A 21426-nucleotide genomic window follows, 5' to 3' on the forward strand; every position below is an offset into this window, starting at 1 on the left:
CCGTTTTCAAATAGGCATTCAAATTAATTACCCAAAAAAAAAACATGGTTACAGCAGGTGATGTGATTTCTATGAACATTGGTGTTTGTGACTATGCAGTCTTTTCCTGATATTTTTTTATTTTTGATATTGGCTCTGCTAGAGCAGTTTTCCAACAACTCTTAGCTAAATGAACACTGACACATCAGATGAGTAGTTATCTGTGGAAAATATACCTAGTGCTCAAGTTAATCATGCGACTCACCAAAAACCATCTTGTTGCTCTCATTCCTGATTAAAATTTGAAGTGATCAGTTTGTTATTGTGAAAGATTCTTTGGTGAGGTGAGATGCATTTACGTTTGCCTTGATATCAAGAACTTATAAAGGCTGGGCATCTGAGAGAATGTTTACACATATCCATTAAGTGCAGTTTTACATGTCATTGCATAGTGTGAAGTATAATGGCATGACTTCATGACTATGAACCGTAGTGTTTCCAATCAAGAATATAGATTCATACTGAATCCCAAATTTATTAAATATTTTTATATGATATAGCAAGTGGCACTCTTTCCTATGGCTGTCAAAACAACTTCAGTTCATTAAGGCATGATTAATTTGTTATATGGAGAAGGATGCTAGTAAGGTTGTATCCCTCGGGTTGGTTCCTAATTCCAGGTTTATTTACTAAGCACTATCATATTTAAGATTCTGACATTTTAAGGTAGGCATCCTCAGATCTTCTGGTTCCTAATCTAATACTGCTATACTGAAGTCTTTTATGGGTCCATTGTACACTCCACTGCTTTATAAAATGAGTTTTATTGTACACCCTCTGTCCAAAAAGAAACCAAACTTTTCGAAAAAGAAGACTAGTGGCGCCACCTGTTGTATCTTTTTGTTGTTGAAAGCGGCAACCTTCATTAGTGTTGTGTCAACTGTTTATGACATTTGTTGCATTAGAAGCTGAGTTATAGTACCAATAATGACAGTGTGTTTTGACAAACGGTCAGAAAATGAGTTTCAAACAGAGAGCTGCGATTAACTTTTGTGTTAAACTTGGTAAAAGTTTTACTGAAAGCATCAAATGCTTCAAAAAGCATACGGTGATGAATGCTCATCCCGTACTCAAGTTTATGAATGGTTTAAGCGATTTCAAAGTGGTCGTGAGACGTTTGAGGACGACAAAAAGCCGAGCAGTCCAAAAACTGGACTGAGCGAAGTTAACATCCAAAAAGTGCATGATTTCTTCAAAGAAAACCTGAAATCATCCGTGAGATTGATTGAAGATGAATTGGGGATTCCAAAATCAATTGTGCACGACATTTTGACCGAGAGTTTGGGCCTTCATAAATTGAACTCGTGATTTGTTCCCCATAGTTGATGTTGACCAAAAAATGTATCGAATTGAACACTGTAAGAACCTCATTAAAACCGCTTGAGGACTCAAACTTCCTTGAAATGATCATTGCTGGTGATGAAACGTGGTATTTTGAGTATGAGCCCGAAACAAAGCGCCAGAGTGCTGAGCGGAGACCACCAGAAGAGGAGCATCTGAAAAAAAGTCGCTTGGAGAAGTCAAAAGTAAAGACAATGCTGATTTGTTTCTATGATTCCAAGGGCATTATCTATAAAGAATTCGTTCTGCCTGACAAAACAGTCAATGGTGAGTTTTATCTCGAAGTTTTGAAGCGGTTGATAGCAAGAATTCTTCGCGTACGGCATGAATATCATGATGCAGGCAACTGGTCACTTTTGCACAATAATGCACCATCTCATCTTTCGAATATTGTGAGACAGTTTTTGAAAATGTTATTGAAATCACTGACAAGAATTGAACTCAGGTCTTTTCCATCTAAAGGATGGATGTTACATTATCCTTTCCACTGAGCTGCAGAGATACATATTAAATTAGGTATTCCTTGAAATGTTGAAAGCATTCCACTGGGATGTTATCCTGTATAGTTCTTTTCATATCTCACAGTTGCTACAGATGAAACTGCAGCATATCCATGCCTCAAATAGTACTTTCCCCTCATTCTACAGTTGCTCAGTTTAGAGATCAAGTGACTGAGCAGGTCAGTGAAGCACAGTAAAAAAAAAAAGTCACTCTCATTCCTAAAATCATTCCTTGAATGAACTGTGACATGCTGCATCATCCTGCTTGAAATAACCATTACCAGATGGATAAATGTTGAGCATGACAATTGCACCTAGTTGGCAACAGTGTTCAAGTAGACTGTGGCATTTTTCAAGGTACCTATGTTGCTTTGAAAAAAATTTCCCTTGCTTTTACACAGCCTGCACTGTTTTAACTTGCTGTGGGTCATTAGTTCATGCTGTGTTGTCTCTACCCCCCCTCCACCTCTTATATATACTATCAGCATAGAATAATTGAAACCAAGATTCATCTTAGCAGACAACCCACTTCACTCTTTAAATGTTCAGCATTGGTATTCCTTGTACTATTTTAGCTAACAGCATTGGAACTTGGTGAGGACTTGGACTGCTGTCATTCCATTTGTTGTGATTCAGTATTCTCTTTTCAGAGGCATTCTCTTTTTGCAGTAATGCAAATGCAGTACTGTGCTGCCATTTGTTTTATAGTGGTTCTTTTAGATAACATGGTATTTCTATTATCCTCTTATATCAGAGCAAGCTGTCTCCAACTGTAACTGCTATATAGATTCTTTCTAAGTGTTTTGAGATAGAAAACAGGTGTTAGAAGCAAAAATGGTAGGAAAGAGACTTAGAAGAAGACCATGAAGTGCCTTTTAGACACTATCAGTGGTGAACACCTCGGCAGTATAGCAGTTTCCATTATATTTGAAACCAGCAAATTTATCATTCAGTATTACTGCTTAGAACATAAGCAGGCATAGTACTAGAGATAGAAGAAATAAATTATATAGGTAAAGTAATCTGATTTAACATAATTGTTTTTTTTTGTTTTTTTTATCTCTAAGATTACTACATTGTGAATACTACCTGATAAGTGAACTATACCTGATGAATTGATAATTCACTCTATATTCAGTTTGGTGCAATAGATTGAACAAATAAAAAAAAAAAAAAAAAAGCAGACATTGTGCTGATATAGTGCAATTTGTAACATTTCTTTTTTAGAAAATTTACACATGATTGAGAACTTAAGTATATTTATTTTATTTGATTCAACAGTTTAATAGTGATTTACAACACAGAATGAAGGTGAATGGCTATTAACTCGCCTTAATTTTGATTTATAAGAATATATACTATGTTTAAAATTCATGAAATTCTGAATCATGGATGCAGTTTCATTATTTTTTATAATTTTTTTTTCACAATCTGCAATTCATTTAGAAGAAATTGAAAATAATTTCTTTACTCATTTTTATTTTTATGTGACCCCATTCACAAAAGGCTTTTGCAAACATATATAGGATATTTGTACCATGGGTGAGCTAAGGATTTTTTATATATATATTTTTTATTTATTATTCTGAGTTATGTTGTTAAGCTTAAGTGACAATTAGTTTTCTTTGAAAGGCAGAATTATATTTTAATACAACAGCTTCAAATGTAAGCTCAAACAGTCCTTTTAAATATTCTTCATTCTTTAGTATTACAGTAGTCCCTCCCTCCCCCTTATCTGCAGGGGATACATTCCAAGACACCCCTTGGATACCTGAAACCATGGATAGTACCGAACCCAATATATACTATATTTTTTCCTTTACATCTATGATAAAATTTAATTTTTAAATTAGGCACAGTAAGAGATTAACACCAATAACTAATAATAAAATAGAACAGTTATAGCAACATGCTGTAATAAAGTTATCTGAAAATGAATGGAATCTTAGCAACCTCAGTATACATTTATTATTATTATTTATTTATTATTTTATGAAGTCAGTTGGAAGCACAACGGTACATTGCGCCATTCGATTGGAAAAGGCCTAAGTTTGATTCTTGTCATGATGGGAAGAATCTTTATATGGACTTTTTCAATCGAAGGTGAGTTAGCCGATCTCATACGGAGGTAGCAGGATTTTTTCTCCTGGAAACTCTGGTTTTTCATCCCGCATTCAGACAAATCGCACTTCAGAACACACGCAATTTACAGACAAAAAAATACTAACTGTGATGGTGGGCAGTAGATGGCACTGATGTAGATGATTGATGGTAGAGGATCGGTGTAGTGGCGGAGATGGAGAGTTGTACAATAGGTGTCCTCCTGCGATGAGTCCTCCGACTCCTTGGAGGTGTCACGAATAATAATAAAGTCAAGAACTTTCATCTTTTTCACTTAAAAGGAAGCACTTTACAGCTTCTCTTTGGCATACCCAAATTGCCAACATCGCTACTCTTGTGCATTGGGGACCATTATTAACTAAAATCAGGGTTTCTTGAGCACAAGCACTGTGATACCGCAACAGTCGATTTGATAACCGAGAACTACCTACTTAGAACAGCGTGCAATTCCTGATATTCCTGAATTCCGAATGGCTGCAAGGTGCGTGCAGCTTTCTCCACCTATGCAACGACTTGCCCTGGTGTTGGACTACCTCTGGGATCAGCCAAATTGTCTATTACTAAAAGAAAGAGCCACACGGCTTCATTTCAGCAATGTAAAATTACATAGGCAAAAGTGGATATTAGATCCAACATTATTTCAAAGCTGAGTGTTAGTAGAAACTATGAAAGTTTCGTAAGTTGACCTGAGAGCTTAAGAGATTACAATCCTCAGCATCCTCGAATTGCCTTATTGCACTACCTATTTGACTTAAGTAGCTAAAGGCAACTCAGGGATAAGAGCAATTTTTTTGGGTATCCCTTACAACTTTTGCAGTATGTCCCCTGAACTTCAGTTCCCTATCCACCAAGATCCCAAGAACCCTTGCCTCTTCTATCTTCTAAAGCAAAGTTTCTCCAATATTGTAAACCTCATTCCATCTTCTCTGTCCAAAGTGCATAACTTTACACTTAGCAAAATTGAAAAATACAGCCCCATTATTCAGCCTAAAGCAACTTATTCAAATCTTCTTGTAACAACAACAGCACATCAGAACTTCCTGACATTCTCTTTCTAATTTAGCATTACCAGAAAACAGTGGAATATTTCCTTTAACACTATGAACTACATTAATCTGCCATTTATCCAATCTTCAAAACACTAACCCTTCAGTTAATTGACCCTGGCATGTAATTGTATTTCAATTATACCTGACCCGTCAATTATCAGAACATGCTGTTTTGATAATTGCGAACTTTTGCTGAACAACCCAAGTCAAGTATAGTATAGTGGCGATAACTCATCCATTCTCACAGTCTTATCAGCATCAGAGTTATTTAATATTCTAAACATTTCCCATTCTTGAACTATCAGTCTTCTGTCTTCCTTCCTGTTGCTATTCAATGGCACTCTTAACTCCCCTACATGAAATATACTAACAATATACTCATAGAACATTTCCACTATATTTTCAGCAGATATAATTCATGTTCCATCTCCAGCAAGTAAAATCAGTCTTCCATATTCATCCTTTCTTCTAGCAATATAACTGTAGAATTCTAGAGTTTTGTTTTATTGCTTTATCCAATTTCTTTTCATATGCCTGTACCTTATACTCCTCATGCTGTTGATGCATATCCTGTTCTTCTTATATTTTCCATAACACCCTCTTTCCCAGAAGCTCCTGCATAATTTCATGATTCATCCATTTTACTCCTACTTATTTAACCTCTGAAACTTAGGAATGAGATAATCTGACATTACCTTAAGTAATTGATTCTGGACCAAGTCCCAAGCACTGTTGATTTCTCTTCCCTTCAACTGATTGCCATTGCACATCACCAGTCTGTTTCCTTAATTTATCATATGCAGCTTGCACCTGCCTGGCTACTACCCATGCCAAAACTACATGATCATTCTTTCGCCTAGTTGGTGGCATTATGGTGACATCCTCTATTATTACTCTATGGGATGATATTATCATGCTCAAGTCCCATGTGTTGTTTCAACCACATGCTGCATAAGATAGTTGTCCCTAAGTAGCTCAAGGAATTCACTCTCCTTACATACTCTTATTTTGTGCTTTCAGTCACTGTTGCCATAGTTAAATTCACCCATTATTATTATCCTCCTGTTGCTCACCAGTTTCATCTGTCCAAACATTTCAGAATCATCTTCCTCTGCATTCCCTAGCCTGTAGCAGCATCATACTAAATATTTAAAATTTTTTCTCTTCTCAACCTTACACCAAATGGCCTCAAAGCCATTATTACTGCTTTCTTTATGTTCCACATTGAGAGGATGCAGCTCTTCTGTAATCATCAGCAATACTCCATTTCCCCTTTTATCTTTTCTTTTTGAAAAATATTATAACCATCACATTTTATTCCTGGGAGTATGCCATCCTTCATTAATCACTTCTCACTAACATCTATGATTTGTGGACTGACTAACTGTATTAAGGCCACAAACCCTACACTCTTATTCCTAATACTCCTTGCATTAGTGTATAAACTCAGTAGCTTTCCCTGATCTCTCTTTCCTCTCGCACAGTTCCTTACCCCATCATTCAAATTTTTGACTTTGCTGCTCCCATCCAGGCTTCTCTGTATTCCTATCTTGTCTTCCTTTGTCCATTTTCTCATACCAGTATCTTACTTTTAGTGTAAGATACCAGATACTGGTATCTTACACTCACAGTCCCACTATCTAGTTTTCGTTTTCCCTGACGTGATGCACGCTCTCCTCCTCTTATTAACAATCTATCCAGCTTCACACTACCACTCTCACTCTCACTCATTCAACTGATTTCACCTTGGCATTACACTCACAATTCTCTTTCACACTCTTCCACTTTTTCTGTCTCTAGCAACACTTGCACATCCCATGTTACCTCATTCACACCTCCTCGCAAATCATTTGTTCCAACTAGCAGAGTCAACTCCTCTGCATTTCCCCTCACCTTCACAGCCTCAGTCACTCATCCTATTATTGCTCCTCTCAAATATACTTTATGACACCTACTCCATTTTCACATATTTCTTCATAGAAATGGTGGAAAGTAGTACACTACTTTCTATCATTTTACTGCAATCATTCATCTTGGACTTGTTTGCCACTCTCACCTTCTTGGACTTCCAACTATCAATCCCCTCTCTGAATATCCTGTTTCACTCTATATGCTTCAATTCATTCCTCAGATTACTTTCAAATTACTTGATTTATAATATTTGTTGTTGTACACATCTAGGGAATTCATTGAAGCAGAGATGCCCAAGGAACAAACAGGTTTTAGGAAAGGTGAGAGCACCAGAAATCAGATCCTTTGCCTTAGACAGATCATAGAAATATATAAAGAATTTAGACTCCCTCAAGTAATGTGTCTTAGACTACTCTAAAGCTTTTGACTGTCTTCAGCATGTGAGACTGTGGGAGTAATGAAAAGAATGGGTTTTCCTCAACACACTATCAGGTTGATAGCCAACATGTACAGGGAGCAAGAAGCCACAGTAAGAACAGGCGTTGAATTAACTGATTGGTTTCAGGTTGGAAAGGTAGTTAGGCAAGGATGTTACTTTGTTCTCATTTGTTTAGTATATATGCTGAGGACATCATGCATGAAGCATTGGATAAGCTCAAGACAGGAATTAGAATATGTGGTGGATCGATCAGTAATCTGAGGTAGGTATGCTGATGATACTCTACTCCTCTGTAATGACAAGGAAGAACTAGGACAAATTCTTTGTACAGTTAACAAGATCAGTAATAACAGGACTTAAACTCATTCTTAGCAAGACAAAGATTACGATTCTCAAAGGAAATAGAAACAGGGAAGCTCTTGAGAAATAGGTATATCTTAATGGAGAAAGAATTTAGGAAGTCAGCAAGTTTGAGTAACTAGGATCTGTTATTGATGTGATGAATTGCTGTTGAGAAGACATCAGAAGAAGATTAGGAATGGCTGAAACAACAGTCAGAGACGTCTAAAATCTGAAAGGATGGATCCGTCTCCATTGGAACAAAGTTGAGGATTTTGGATGCAGTTGTTTTTCCAACAGCAACTTATGAATGTGAGACTTGGAACCTAAAGAAGTCAGATTAAGAAAAGGATAGCTGCTTTTGAGATGTGGTGTTACAGAAGGCCACTGAGGATATCATATACTGAAAGGTGTACAAATGAATGGGTGTTGGAAAAGATCAATAGAACTTTAAGGTTCCTTGAGGATGTTGACAGAAGAAAGTTAAAATATTTGGGACGCATTGAAAGGATGAAAGGAAGACTTCTCAGAACAGTAACAGAAGGTAAAGTTCCTGGGAAAAGAGGAAGGATAGACCATCAATGAGATTGATGGATGGCATGTGTGGAGTGACTGATCTTCAGAGAGAGTTGAACTCTCCAGAAAAGCATACAACATTACATGAGGCCTGGTGTGGCACATCACTGAGCATCAGAGCGACCATATGACATCTGTAGATGCCCAGTGAACAGATGGATGGAGAAGTTCAAGGATTCATTGTGGTAGGTCAACTGCACCTGCACACACACACACACATGAAATCTATCTTTACATTTGTATATGACTGAAGTACTTGCCACTTTCATTGGCATTCCATTTCATCATTTGCAAAGGAAAAAATCTAGCACTTATGCCTTTTATAACCGCACTCTTATTCATTTTTTTGGTGGAGGGAGGGAAATGACTGCTTTTCTCTTTCTGTCTTTCTCCTATCATGAACTGAAAAGCAACTCAAGAGCAGCACATTTGTGTAGATGTGATGATGTTTGCCCATCACTTTGGAAAAATAGTTGGATCCCATCTTGGATGTGACATGCTTTTATATACTTCACAGCATAGAGTGACACAAATCAAAAGGCAGACTGAAATAATTTATTTAGAATCAACACTAGTTCTCTAAATGTGCAGGATTTTCCCTCCTGGAAACTCAGATTTTTCCATTCTGCAAATTTGGCCAGAGAATATACACACAACAGACTTAATATATGCTGCCATCTTAGCCTTTTTTGTTTGGCCATAATAACAAACATCCCAAGTACTAAATAATATCTATCTCTATTCTATAAAATTCCTTCACCATCTTTAATCTCCTCTCCTTAATCTGTCATCCTACTAACATTAAACAGGTATGATATCTTGGTGACTACCTCTGTACTCTCTCCTCGCCCTTTCTGGAGACCAGAACTAAGTACACTAGTACTGATATCGAATTTCCTTATAGTACTGAATGAATTTCCTTATAGGTCGGTGTCTTCTCAGTGTTACTGTTACCGTACCACTAATGAAATTTAACTTTCTGTCCACTGTCATGCTGTGATCCTAGCATCATTAGTTCATTAATAATAATCATGATTCTTATTATTTATTCTTATTATTCCACATTAATCAGATAACAATCCTTTGCCAATGTCTCAATCATATTTCTTCCTATCCACAAGGTTTTACAAATTCCATTTCCTCAATTTTTTTTCATACCCACATTTCAGAGACAAACTACCTTAGTCATTATTTTTATTATTACGTGACACCTCCAAGGAGTCCAAAAGCTCATCGAGAGAGGGCACCCGCTCCACAGCTGTCCATTTCCACCACTTGATCCACCAACTACAGCAAACTGCAACTAACATCAGCATCTATACCAATGCTATCTACTGGCCACCACTAGTATTTTCATAGACAATCACAATTATCTGTGGATCTTTTTTATTCTATCCTCATTTCTTTGCAAATCAAGTGACCAAATATGTTCACATAATCCATATTTTCCTGATCAATTCCTTATACAAGGAGACCATAACCTCCTTACATCTCTTGTAACACTACATCTGTTCTGTGTTTAAAACCTTAAATTTTCCAATATTGAAAACTTCATTCTCTTGCCCACTCACACTGTCAGTTTAAATCTTCCCATCTGCTCTACTCATGATGTTCACTGTTATAAGGAGGTGTACTCTCCATGCACCTCCTTTTAACATCCGATGAGATGCTGAAATCCAATATTATATTCTTACTCCTTACCATCCATTACATTACATGCCTAAGATTGGTGATTTTGAGTTTTTGAAATTCAAAAACTCAAAATCAGTTTCCTTATTCTCAGATACATCTCCCATCTCTTCATTCCAGTCTATGTCACTATGATTAATTATCGCTGGCCTGGTTGGCCGATTGGTTAGTGTATCTGCTCTCCAGGCAAAAGGCTGCTGGTCTGAATCCAACAGCCTTTTGAATCAAACATCCAAAATGTTTGATTATGTTGTCCATCAACTCTTTTGCTGTCTTCCTCTTCTTCTCTTATCCTCAATCTTTCACAAAATAACTTCCTTTTCCAATTATTCATCTGCTCGCATAAAAGTTCCAAACTACATCAACTTTTGTTTAGTGATCATTCCTCCAAGGAGCATAAGTCTCCTCCATGTCCATAATTCAAATGAATCAGCTCACTTTCTTTTTAATAATCCAGCTTTCACATCCATACAGCACTACTGAAAATACCATTGCTTTGACAATTCTAACTTTTGTGGCCTTACGCCTCTATCTTTCATAATTTTTATCAGGTTTAACATAGTTTTTTTTTCCCATGACCCTCCTGCTTTTAATTTCATCTTCAGATTTACCATCATGCTTCTGGACCCCAGTAAATCATAACTTTCAGTGATCTCTATTTTAAATTCATCTAAATTGCCAGAAGCCATCACTTTTATTTTGCTGATGCGTAAATCAATCTCAGCTTTGTTACTTTCCCTCTTAAACAATAGAGTCAACCACTCCTTAGTTGTATCCTACTATGAGAGTTGTATCACCTGCATATCAAAATTATTTATTTTTATGCTACCAATCTTAATTTCATCTGGGTCTTTGTCTAAGTTAGCCATTCTCATAATATATTCATTATAAATATTACAAAAACATGGGTGCAGCAGTGTTGTATATGGCAACATACAGGGCCACACCCCTTTTTCCACTCAAACACTGTCTATTTCTCCGAAGACCTTTTTTTTACTGAAGCTTCTTGGTTGTCATACAGCTCTCTTATCAAGAGGATTAGATACTTAAATATTCCTGTTGATCTCATTACAATCCACAATCTGTTTGTGATCCACACAATCAAAAAAGAAGCTTTCTTATAATCAATAAAACAGATGAATACTTCCTTCTGAAATTCTGTTGTTCTTTCCATAATCTATCTCATGTTTGCTATTTGGCCTCTGGTTCTTCTACCTCCTAAAGCTTGCATGTTCTTGTGATGTTTCTGTCTTCACATATGGCTTCAGCCTTTGTTGGATCACTTTCAGCATACCTTTACTTGTATATAAAATTAAAGTGATGGTTCTATAATTCTCACAGTCTTTGGGATTTTTTTTTTTTTTTTTTTTTTTTGAATTGAGATGAATGCTGATGTTTTCCACTCTCTAGTTGCTCTCAATAATTCTACTGGCACTCCATCAGCTCCAGGAGTTTTGCCTTTTGGCAACTGTTTCATTGTTGATATCACTTATCTCTTCATTATCATGAATTCCTCAACAAATTCTCTCCTTTCAAATTTGTCTTCAATATTATTATCTTTCTTGTACAAATCCTCTACATACCCTTTCCATCTTTTTTTTATTTATTGCTTCTTTTTCTGGCAGACATTTACCGAATTACTTTCTACAACTCCTAATCTACGGATTAACTTCCCTGTACTTTATTTATCATTCTAAACAGAAACTGTGCCGTCATTTTGGAAGAACTCCTCATTTATATGGCCTCCCAAAAATCCATAAAGAAAGTTATCCAGTAAGACTCATCATGAATTGTATTGCCTGTCCCCTTATCAAATTGCTAAATTTTTGTCATGTTCATTAACTGCCCATACTGGACATTCCAGATCATTCATCAAAAATTCAACACAATTTCTTAAACAAATCAAGGATGTTCAAATTAAAGAGTCTGACTTGTTAGTCAGTTTTTTGATATTGTTTTCCTCTTTACCAATATTCCATTAGCTGACATTGTCAACTTACTATATGATGATTACCCTCTAGATATTGCAAAGCAAAGATTTTTAAATTTGTTATACATTCAGGATATTTCAGCTGGAAAGATAAGATCAAACAAGTTGAAGGGACTGCCATGGGTTACCCTCTGTTTTTTGACTGTTTTTTAACCTATTTTTTGAACCATCTGGAAGACACCTTGTTCACATCCATTCATCCCCAACCCCCTCTTTGGTTTCGTTATGTAGATCATTGCTTCCCACACTTACGGATGTAAAGGCCCCCTTGGAACAATTAAAATATTTCACGGCCCCCATCAAAAAAAAAAAAAAAAAAAAAAAAAAATTCATAATACAGACATCTTCATCAAATTCCTGCCATGTACCCTCAAGGGGTGTACAGGATATGATAGTTTATCCTATACACCCTGAAAAATTTACATCATTACTAACTTCCTATCTACAATTTTCCTCCAAATCAGTCTGTTACTTGTCAAGACTCCAACACTATCAGATCTTATATTTCTATCGTCTAAGGCAATTTGTACAGTATTATCAATCCACCTATATCTTGGTCTTCATCTGGGTCATTTTCCTGCCAACCTGGCAGAGAACACTTGTTTTGCTAATCTTTCCTTGCCCATTCTATTTAAGTGACCATACCACCTGAGATTAGCTTTGCTAATGCATTCCTGCATGCTGACAACATCAAGTTCTTTCCTAATATCCTCGTTTTATATATGATATTGCCATTGATGCCATCTGTTCATGCCTCTAATCTTTCTCAGGACTCTCATATCTGTGGTCTCTAGTCTTTGGTCAAGTGTTTTACGTCTGACCCAGCTCTCAGTTCCATAAGTTAAAACTGGTTAGAGCACTGTCTTGTATACAGCTAATTTAGTGTTCCGACTAATTTCTCTCTTATTCCATATGAATTTATTCAGTTGACTTCCTACCATACCAGCTTTATTGATTCTGTTGTCTATTTCCATATTTAATTTACCATCTTCAGTAAAAATCGTGCCTAAGTAGCTGAAATGTTTTACTTGTTCCACAGGTTCTCCGTTCACAACACAGTTGACATTTTCAATGATTCTGCCTATTTTCATTGTCTTTGCCTTTTTATTGCTGACCTTCATACCATATCTATTACAACAGTTATTCAATTTTGTCAGTGAATCTTGCAGACTTGTAGTGGATTTATTTAGAAGTATAACATCGTCCGTATAAAACAAAGGGCAGACATTAACATCTCCAATTCTGATATCATGTTTAATAGCACTTTCCTACATAATGTGATCCATACAGATAATGAATAACAGAGGGGATAATGTACATCCTTGTCTCACAACAAATTTAACATTAAACCATCTTCCTGTACTTCCTTCAATTCTAACTGTTGACTTACAACTCAAATAAAGACTAAGTATTGCTTGATATAATGCCCATTGACAACATATAATTGTAGCATATTGAATAGCTTCTCTCTTGGCACCTTGTCATATGCCTTTTTCAAATCTACAAAACTTAAATACAGATCTTCTTTATATTCCCATGATTTCTCCACTATTTGTCATATAGTGAAGATCTGAACCTGACAGCCTCTATTTGACCTGAATCCAGCTTGTTCTTCATCAAGCTTTTCTTCCACAATTCTTCTCAACCGTTTCTCAAGTATACTTGCATATATCTTACCAGCAACACTCAGTAGAGAAATACCTCTGTAATTCTCATATTCAGTTTTATTTTCCTTTTTATATATGGGTACTATGAGAGCTCTACTCCGATCATCAGGAATTCGTCCCTGTGTTCAGGCATTCTGAACTATGCAGTGCAGCCACTGTAAGACTTTTATACCATCATACTTCAGCATTTCTGGTCAAATATCATATACTCCTGTGCTGCCTTTCCACATTTCAAGCTTTTGATGGCTTTTTCTACTTCAAGTATGGATATGTATTCCTGACTGCATGCCTGGACAGTGTTTTTTACCACTGTGTTGCCATCACTGCTTGTTTCATTTAGCAGTTTTTCAAAGTAATTACTCCATACTTCAAGGATATCTTTTTCTCCCATTTTCATGTCACCTTTATCATCTTTAACTCCTTTTATAGCACCCTTTCCTCCATTCCTAAGCTTCTTCTACAAGCTCCAGAATATTTTGCCACCTTCGTGATATTTATTTTCTATGTTCTTGCCAAAGTCTTCCTATGACTTTTGTTTGGCTAGTTTTACAGTGTTTAGCTTTCTTACATTTGTCTCTGTATTCTCTAAGAGCACAAGCTGACTTATTTGCCAGGAACTTTTGATATGCCTTCTTCTTCTCCTTCACTACCTCTTTAACTTCCCTTGTCCACCATGGAGTTCTAATTTTTCTATCCTTGCAGACAACTTCACCACATGCCTTTCTAGCTGAATCAATCAGGGTTTTCTTCAAGGCTGCCACTGAATCTCCAAGGTTTGGTTCCTGTTATCAAACTCTTTCATTTTTTCTTCAATAATCTTTGTGTATTTTAGTCTACAGTTCACATCTGAGAGTTGCTCAAATTTTATTCGCTTTAAAACTTTCTTACATGTTGAATAAAATTGAATTTCTTTTCAATTGGAAGTGATCACTAAATAGTGATCACTTCCAATTTCAAATTCTCTGTACACTCTGGTGTCCTGCACCAGAGAGAAAACATCACTATCAACAATAACATAGTCAGTGAGACTTTTCTTATTCCTTGCCTCTTCTCTCCGTGTGAATTTGTGCACATTTTTATGTTGGAACATGGTGTTAGTAATAATCAGTCCATGTCCTGAGCAGAAATCCAATAGGTATTTGCCATTATCATTAGCTTTTCTCTTTTCTCCAAATTTTCCGAAAATATTTTTGTATGTCTGACAATCATTTCCTACTTTGCTATTTAGATCCCCAACAAGGACCAGCTTTTTCTTTTTCATTGTGTCAGTTGCTTTTTCTAACGCATCAAAAAATTCCTCCACTTCTACCTTAGTAGAACCTTCTGTGGGACCATAGGCACAAATAAGTCTCATTGTCCAGTTCCCCATTCTGATATTTGCCCACATTATTCTACTTTAGACTGTCTGCCATTCAAGAAGATTCTGTCTGTGTTCACTGGGCATCTACAGATGCCGTATGGTCACTCCAATGCCCGATGATGTTCCACACTAGGCCTTGCCTTGTAGTCCTGTTGTTTGCCCTTCTGGCAGCCTCAACTCTCTGAAGATCAGTCACTCCACACATGCCATCCATCCATCTCATTAATTGTCTACCCCTGCCTCTTTTTCCAGGAACTTTACTTTCTGTTACTGTTCTGAGAAGTCCTCCTTCCATCCTTTCTGTGTCCAAAATATTTTAACTTTCTTCTGTTAATATCCTTAAGGAGCCTTAAAATTCTACTAATCTTTTCTAACATCCAATCATTTGTATGCCTTTCAGTGTATGATATCCTCAACAGCCTTCTGTAACACCACATCTCAAAAGCAGATATCTGTTTCTTATATGACTTCTTTAGGTTCCAAGTCTCGCATCCATAAGTCGCTGTTGGAAAAAACAACTGCATCCAAAATCCTCAACTTTGTTCCCATGGAGATAGATCCATCCTTCCAGATTTTAGACAGGTCTCTGAATGATGTTTTAGCCATTCCTAACCTTTTTCTGACATCTTCTGAACAGCAATTCTTCACATTAATAATGGATCCCAGGTACTCAAACTTGCTGGTTTCCTGAATTCTTTCTCTATTAAGATACATTTGTTTCTCAAGAGCTTCTCTGTTTGTTTTTCCTTTGAGAACCATGATCTTTGTCTTGTTAGAATTGAGTTGAAGTCCTCTGTTATTACTGATCTTGTTAACTTTGTCAAGAATTAGTCCTAGTTCTTCCATGTCACTACAAAGGAGTACTGTATCATCAACGTACCTCAGATTACTGATCAATCTACCTCCTATCGTAATTCCTGTCCTGAGCTCATCCAATGCTTCACGCATGATGTCCTCTGCATATATACTAAACAAGTGAGGAGAAAGTAAACATCCTTGCCCAACTCCTTTTCCAACTTGAAGCCAATCAGTCAATCCAACACCTGTTCTTATACAAGTTGGCTATCAACCTGATAGTGTGTTGAGGAAAAACCCATTCTTTTCATTACTTCCCACAGTTTCACATGCTCAACACTGTCAAAAGCTTTAGAGTAGTCTAAGAAACACATTACTAGAGGGAGTCTGAATTCTTTATATTTTTCTATGATCTGTCTAAGGCAAAGGATCTGATCTCTGGTGCCCCTGCCTTTCCTACAACCTGCTTGTTCCTCAGGCATCTCTGCCTCAACTTTGGCCTCAATCCTATTTAGCATGATCTTTAATAAAATTTTGCTTGCATGAGATATCAAACTAATAGTTCTATAATTCTTGCATGCCTTCATATCACCTTTCTTGTGTAGTGGTATGAAAACTGACTTCTTCCAGTCTCTAGGCCATGATCCTGTCTCCCATATCCTTGTAATCAATCTATGAAACACTCTTATCCCTCCATCTCCTGTGGCCTTAATTAACTCTGCTGGGATTTCATCTGCACCTGGGGCCTTATTTCTGTTGAGCTGCTTAACTGCTCTTTCAACTTCATGCTTAAGTGGAGGAGGTTCCAAATCAAAATTTTCTTGGTAGAAGGACTCCACATTTTCTTTATCCACTCTGCTGTACAGTTCCTCACAGTATTCTTTCCATCTGTTTTTGATTTCCAACTCTTCTGTTAGTAATGATCCATTTCTGTCTTTGATGACATTCAATTTAGGCTTGAACTTGTGCTTTAAGTCACGAACTAAATAAAACATCCTTTTATAATTATGCCTTCTCATCTGGAACTCTATTTCTTCACATTTATTAGTATAGAACTTTTCCTTATCCAGCGTGATGGCTCTTCTGATTTCTCTATGTAATCTCTTGTATTCTTCGGTCCCTGTGTCTCTTTGTTTTTCCAATCGCCTTCTTTTGATTAGTTCCTATGTTGAATCTGATATCCATGGGTCTCTTGGTTTTCTTATTGGGCCGAGATACGTCTTCGCTGTATCCTGTATTATCATCTTGACCCCTTCCCGAAGCATTTCTGGTGAGATTTCCTCATTGGTCTCCAAAAAATCATCCAGCCTAGTTGATGTTTCTTGTGAATCCACTAGGAATTACTCTAACATCCAATCTAGTGGAATGTGCCTGACCTGGAAGTTTTCGGAGTCTTAGTCTTACTTTGGCTCTTACCAGCTGATGGTCTGTACCACAATCTGCTCCAGGACAAGTATGCACATCAGAGATGCTTGTCTTCCAATACTGGAGAGCCAGGATGTAATCAATCTGGTGCCTTGACCTATCAATGTTCGATGTCCAAGTATAGGTCCGTCGTGAATGTTTCTGGAAGCAGGTATTGGTAATAACTAATCTGTTAGCACGGGCAAATTCCAACAATCTTTCACCATGGGTGTTACGTTCACCCAGACCAAACATGCCACACTCTGGACTGACTCTCATACTCTTTCCCACTTTTGCATTTAAGTCTCCTAAGATGTACAGTATGTCTCTTCTTGGTAGGCAGTCCAATACAGTTTGTAAGTTTTCATAGAATTCTTCACTCTCTTCTTCAGGCCTATCCGTGTGGGGTGCATAAACTACCACAGTTGATACGTTGGTAGGCTGAGCCTTAAGTCTAATGTAGAATATCCTATCATTAATGGGGTTATAACCAAGAAGGCTTCTTGCCTGAGTCACAGCTACCCCATGATGTTTTGAGTCACCACCTGAGTAAATAACTAACTTACCATCCTGTCTTTTGAAGTGACCTTCTCTCCATCTGTAAACCCCGGACATTCCATGTACCTATGTAAAATTCCTTTCTAAGATTAATCTTATACATTCTGTGTTGCTCATTCATGGTATCACTGACTTTTGATGGAGACTGTAATATACTTCTCGAACAGGGCCCTCTGCCTAAGCCCTGAACGCGGCTCTGATTATTCTGGGCGACAGCCGATGCAGCATGAGATATGTTATTAGGCACAATCATAGTAGCATTTTGGAGTGAAGTCACTGCAAGAAGAAAGTGGTAGGGTTGCAGAGGCCCTTTCCACATAAGATGAAATAGCAAAATAGCAAAGATTCACCTCTATCCCTCGAATACTCTAATAGCATTGGGGGGAAGGTAGCAAGAAGAAAAGAAAGAAGGAAAGAAAAAAAGGGGAGGGACCAGTCTACAGATAATATAACAGATGCATGTTACATGAAGTAAGGCATGGTCCAGCATCAGGTACCTTGGGTTTGCCATGCCCGTACTCACTAAAGTGAGCCCTTGAGGAACAAGAAGATTAGCCATAGTATTCAACACAAAATACAAGGCAAGAAGATTAGCCTTGTATTTTGTGTTGAATACTATGGCTACTCCTTCTTTTCCTTGATTGTCATTGCCTGAATATAACATTTTGTATTTATTGCTCAGAAAGATCTCACCAGTTTTTGTCTTTTTTGTTTCAGTCACCCCTATTATGTCAATCTGGTACTTATCTTATTCCTCAGCTAGCTCCATTTCTTTGCCATTCAGGCTTCTGGTGATGTTGAGTTGTTTTCAGATTTGTTCCAGTAGCTGACTTTTCGCTGTTTGCCCTGGTTCACTGGCAAAAACAACAGGGTCCTTGTTTAACTGGGCGACGCCCCAGCCGGCATGGAATTCTGTCATGTTGTACCATCATTTTGTATTTTGGCTTAACCAATAAGAATACAATTTGGTCGACTAAATCCCAAATTGCCAGCCCATCCTTGTTCATTCAGTATCCAGGTAGATACCGAATAGGGTGCACCACGAGAAGGTGAGGATTATTATAATATTTATTGTATTTATATTCAATACAGAACATACACAGCGAATATCGCAAAAATCAAATGCAAATACAGGAATACCTCGATTATATCATGGTTTCGATTATTGTGATTGTCGATTTATCGTGGTTTATAATTTGATACCAAAATTCCAATTATTGCATTTCAAATTTGAATTATCGCGGCCACAAGATGTAGCCCACTACATATGCAACCAATTCAAGTCGCCCCTCTCCAGGTATCGCTCTCTTGTAGCGCTTCATTTTTATCCGACGGCACCTGCTCACCACTCACCAGTAACTCTCTGCCTCTGCCTGAAGTAGATGTGGATATTTATTTCTCTTCTTATTTACCCCTACAATGAATGCTAAAAGAAACAAGAATGATATCAAGTCTACAGCTATCAAGAAGAAACGTAGAGTGATCAGCTTAGAAGATAAGTTGCATGTGATAAATAAGTATGAAGCAGGCATAACCAAAGCCAAAATTGCACGAGAGTACGGTCTTAATGAATCAACTGTTCGCCATATTTTAGATCATGTTGCAAACTATAAGCAACTAGGACAAAGTGCGTCGATCTCATCTAGGTCACAAACTACGAGAAACAGAAGCCATTTTATGATTGAAATGGAAATGCTATTGTCAGTGTGGATAGAAGATTGTAACCAAAAGAGAATTCCTCTTAGTCAAATGACTATAAAAACAAAAGCATTGAATTTGTTTGAAACTTTAAATAGAAAACAATTAGAAAGCGAAAATGATTCAGCGTCAGTAGTGGAAGAAACTTTCTCTGCAAGTTCAGGGTGGTTTGATTGGTTCAAAAAGCAATCGAGCATTCATAGTGTTCGTGTACGAGGTGAAATTGCAAGTGCCGATGAAATTTACCCTCAAAGAAATGGACGAAATGTTTAGAGTTGCTGAAAATTTTAAACAAAAAAAATCTTGAACGCCGATCCTAATCTTGAGCGATCAATGAAAGTTCGTCAGGAAATTGAAAATTCCATCCGTTGCTATGGAGTTTTATACGAAGATAAAACGCATTATTTATCCGGATTATCGCAGATTCGATTAATGCGGTATTTTTCGTGGCAACAATAACCGCAATAATCGAGGTATTCTTGTATTACATTTTTAGCATCTTACATACACATTTGACATGACACACTTAGTCTTAAAACATTTTAAATTTGTTTTCATTATTTCATGGCCCCCTCAACAAAACTAATGGCCCCCAAGGAGGCTGCAGCCCACATTTTGGGGAAGCACTGATGTAGATGATGTCTTTGCTATTTGGCCACATGCTGAAGAGGAACTTACCACACTCCTACAACAGATAAATAGCCTTCACCCACATTCAGTTCACCATGGAAAAAGAAAAGGCTTGTAGTTTACCATTCTTGGACATCCTCCTTACACGCACATCCTCTGGTACTTTATCAACAAGTGTCTATCGAAAACCTACCTTTACTGGCAGATACATTCATCAAAAGTCTGCTCATCATACCTCTCAAAAAATCAGTGTTATCAAATCTTTAATTAATAGAGCACATGAAGTGTGCTTCTCTCCCTTAAGCTTACAAGAACTTTTCACTATAAAAAAGTTAATAGAATCTAATGGTTACAACCCTAATCAAATCCAGCAGATAATTGAGTTCTATGGTCCAACACCTCAGGATTCTTCAACAGATCGCAGAATTCCAATCCCTTATATTTCAGGCATCTCAGAACCTATTGGCAGAATTTTGAAAAAGTGTCATCTTATTCCCACATATTTTCCTATCAACAAAATTTCTCACTCGTTGCTATCTACAAAAGACAAACTGGCGCCTCTATCATTAGTTGGTGTTTACCAGATACCGTGTGAATGTAATTTATCATACTTTGGACAAACAGGCCGTTCTGTGGAAAAAAGAATGAAGGAACATCTGTATTATATCGAATACATGAAACCTCTTAAGTCTTGTCAATACACTGTGTTGTGCTAGACCAGACTTAAGAAGTTTCAGGTATTCAATATAATACAGATGTTCCTTCCTTCTTTTTTCCACAGAACGGCCTGTTTGTCCAAAGATAAATTATAATAAATATGATAAATTTCATTCACACGGTATAAAATATCCCTCTGGATAAACATAATATCCAGAGGGATAAAGCTTGTCTTCTCTACAGATGCAAGTTTGAATATGAACGCCTTTTCAAAGAAAGTTGCGAAGCTCTTTTACATCGAACGAATTTGAATCAAAATGATTCTCTCTCTCTCCCAAAAGTTTGGGAGACTCTTATCTTATGTAACCATCAATGAAATAGTTTTTAAGAATTATTTAATAATATTTTATTAATATTAATTTTCTAGCATGTGGCAACAATTTTAATTGGTAATCCACCGACTGTTCTGTACTTTGTATTCCATTCCTTTAACTGTTTGTTCTACACTGATGTACTGTTACTTTCTGTTCAAAATATTTGTACCTTTAATTCATTAAAGTTTATTACTGTTGGTTATATACGTGTTAAGTTATTAATTTTAATTATGCCACAGGTACCTTTAATGATAGTGATCATGCAGAACACATTTGCTGTGGTTGTTCT

At 36.9% G+C, this 21426-nt stretch overlaps 1 protein-coding gene across 3 annotated transcripts in view; it reads left to right on the plus strand.

Annotated features, from left to right (window-relative positions):
- The window catches only part of LOC150103728 (rab GTPase-activating protein 1-like), a 473281-nt gene that overhangs the window by 34111 nt on the left and 417744 nt on the right, over positions 1-21426 (plus strand). Inside the window, exon 2 of one of the 3 annotated variants that reach the window (XM_090397131.1) lies at positions 3387-3422. The exons of the other annotated variants lie outside the window; for them this stretch is intronic. Within the exon in view, the coding sequence (XP_090253257.1) occupies positions 3419-3422 (4 nt within the window). The 5' untranslated portion in view covers positions 3387-3418. The remainder of the gene's footprint in view (positions 1-3386; positions 3423-21426) is intronic. 3 annotated transcript variants of the gene reach the window in all.

This window comes from Typopeltis vanoorti, chromosome 8 (assembly GCF_054136105.1).
Source record: "Typopeltis vanoorti isolate ZY-2024b chromosome 8, IOZ_Tvanoo_1.0, whole genome shotgun sequence".
NCBI classification, from domain to species: domain Eukaryota; kingdom Metazoa; phylum Arthropoda; class Arachnida; order Uropygi; family Thelyphonidae; genus Typopeltis; species Typopeltis vanoorti.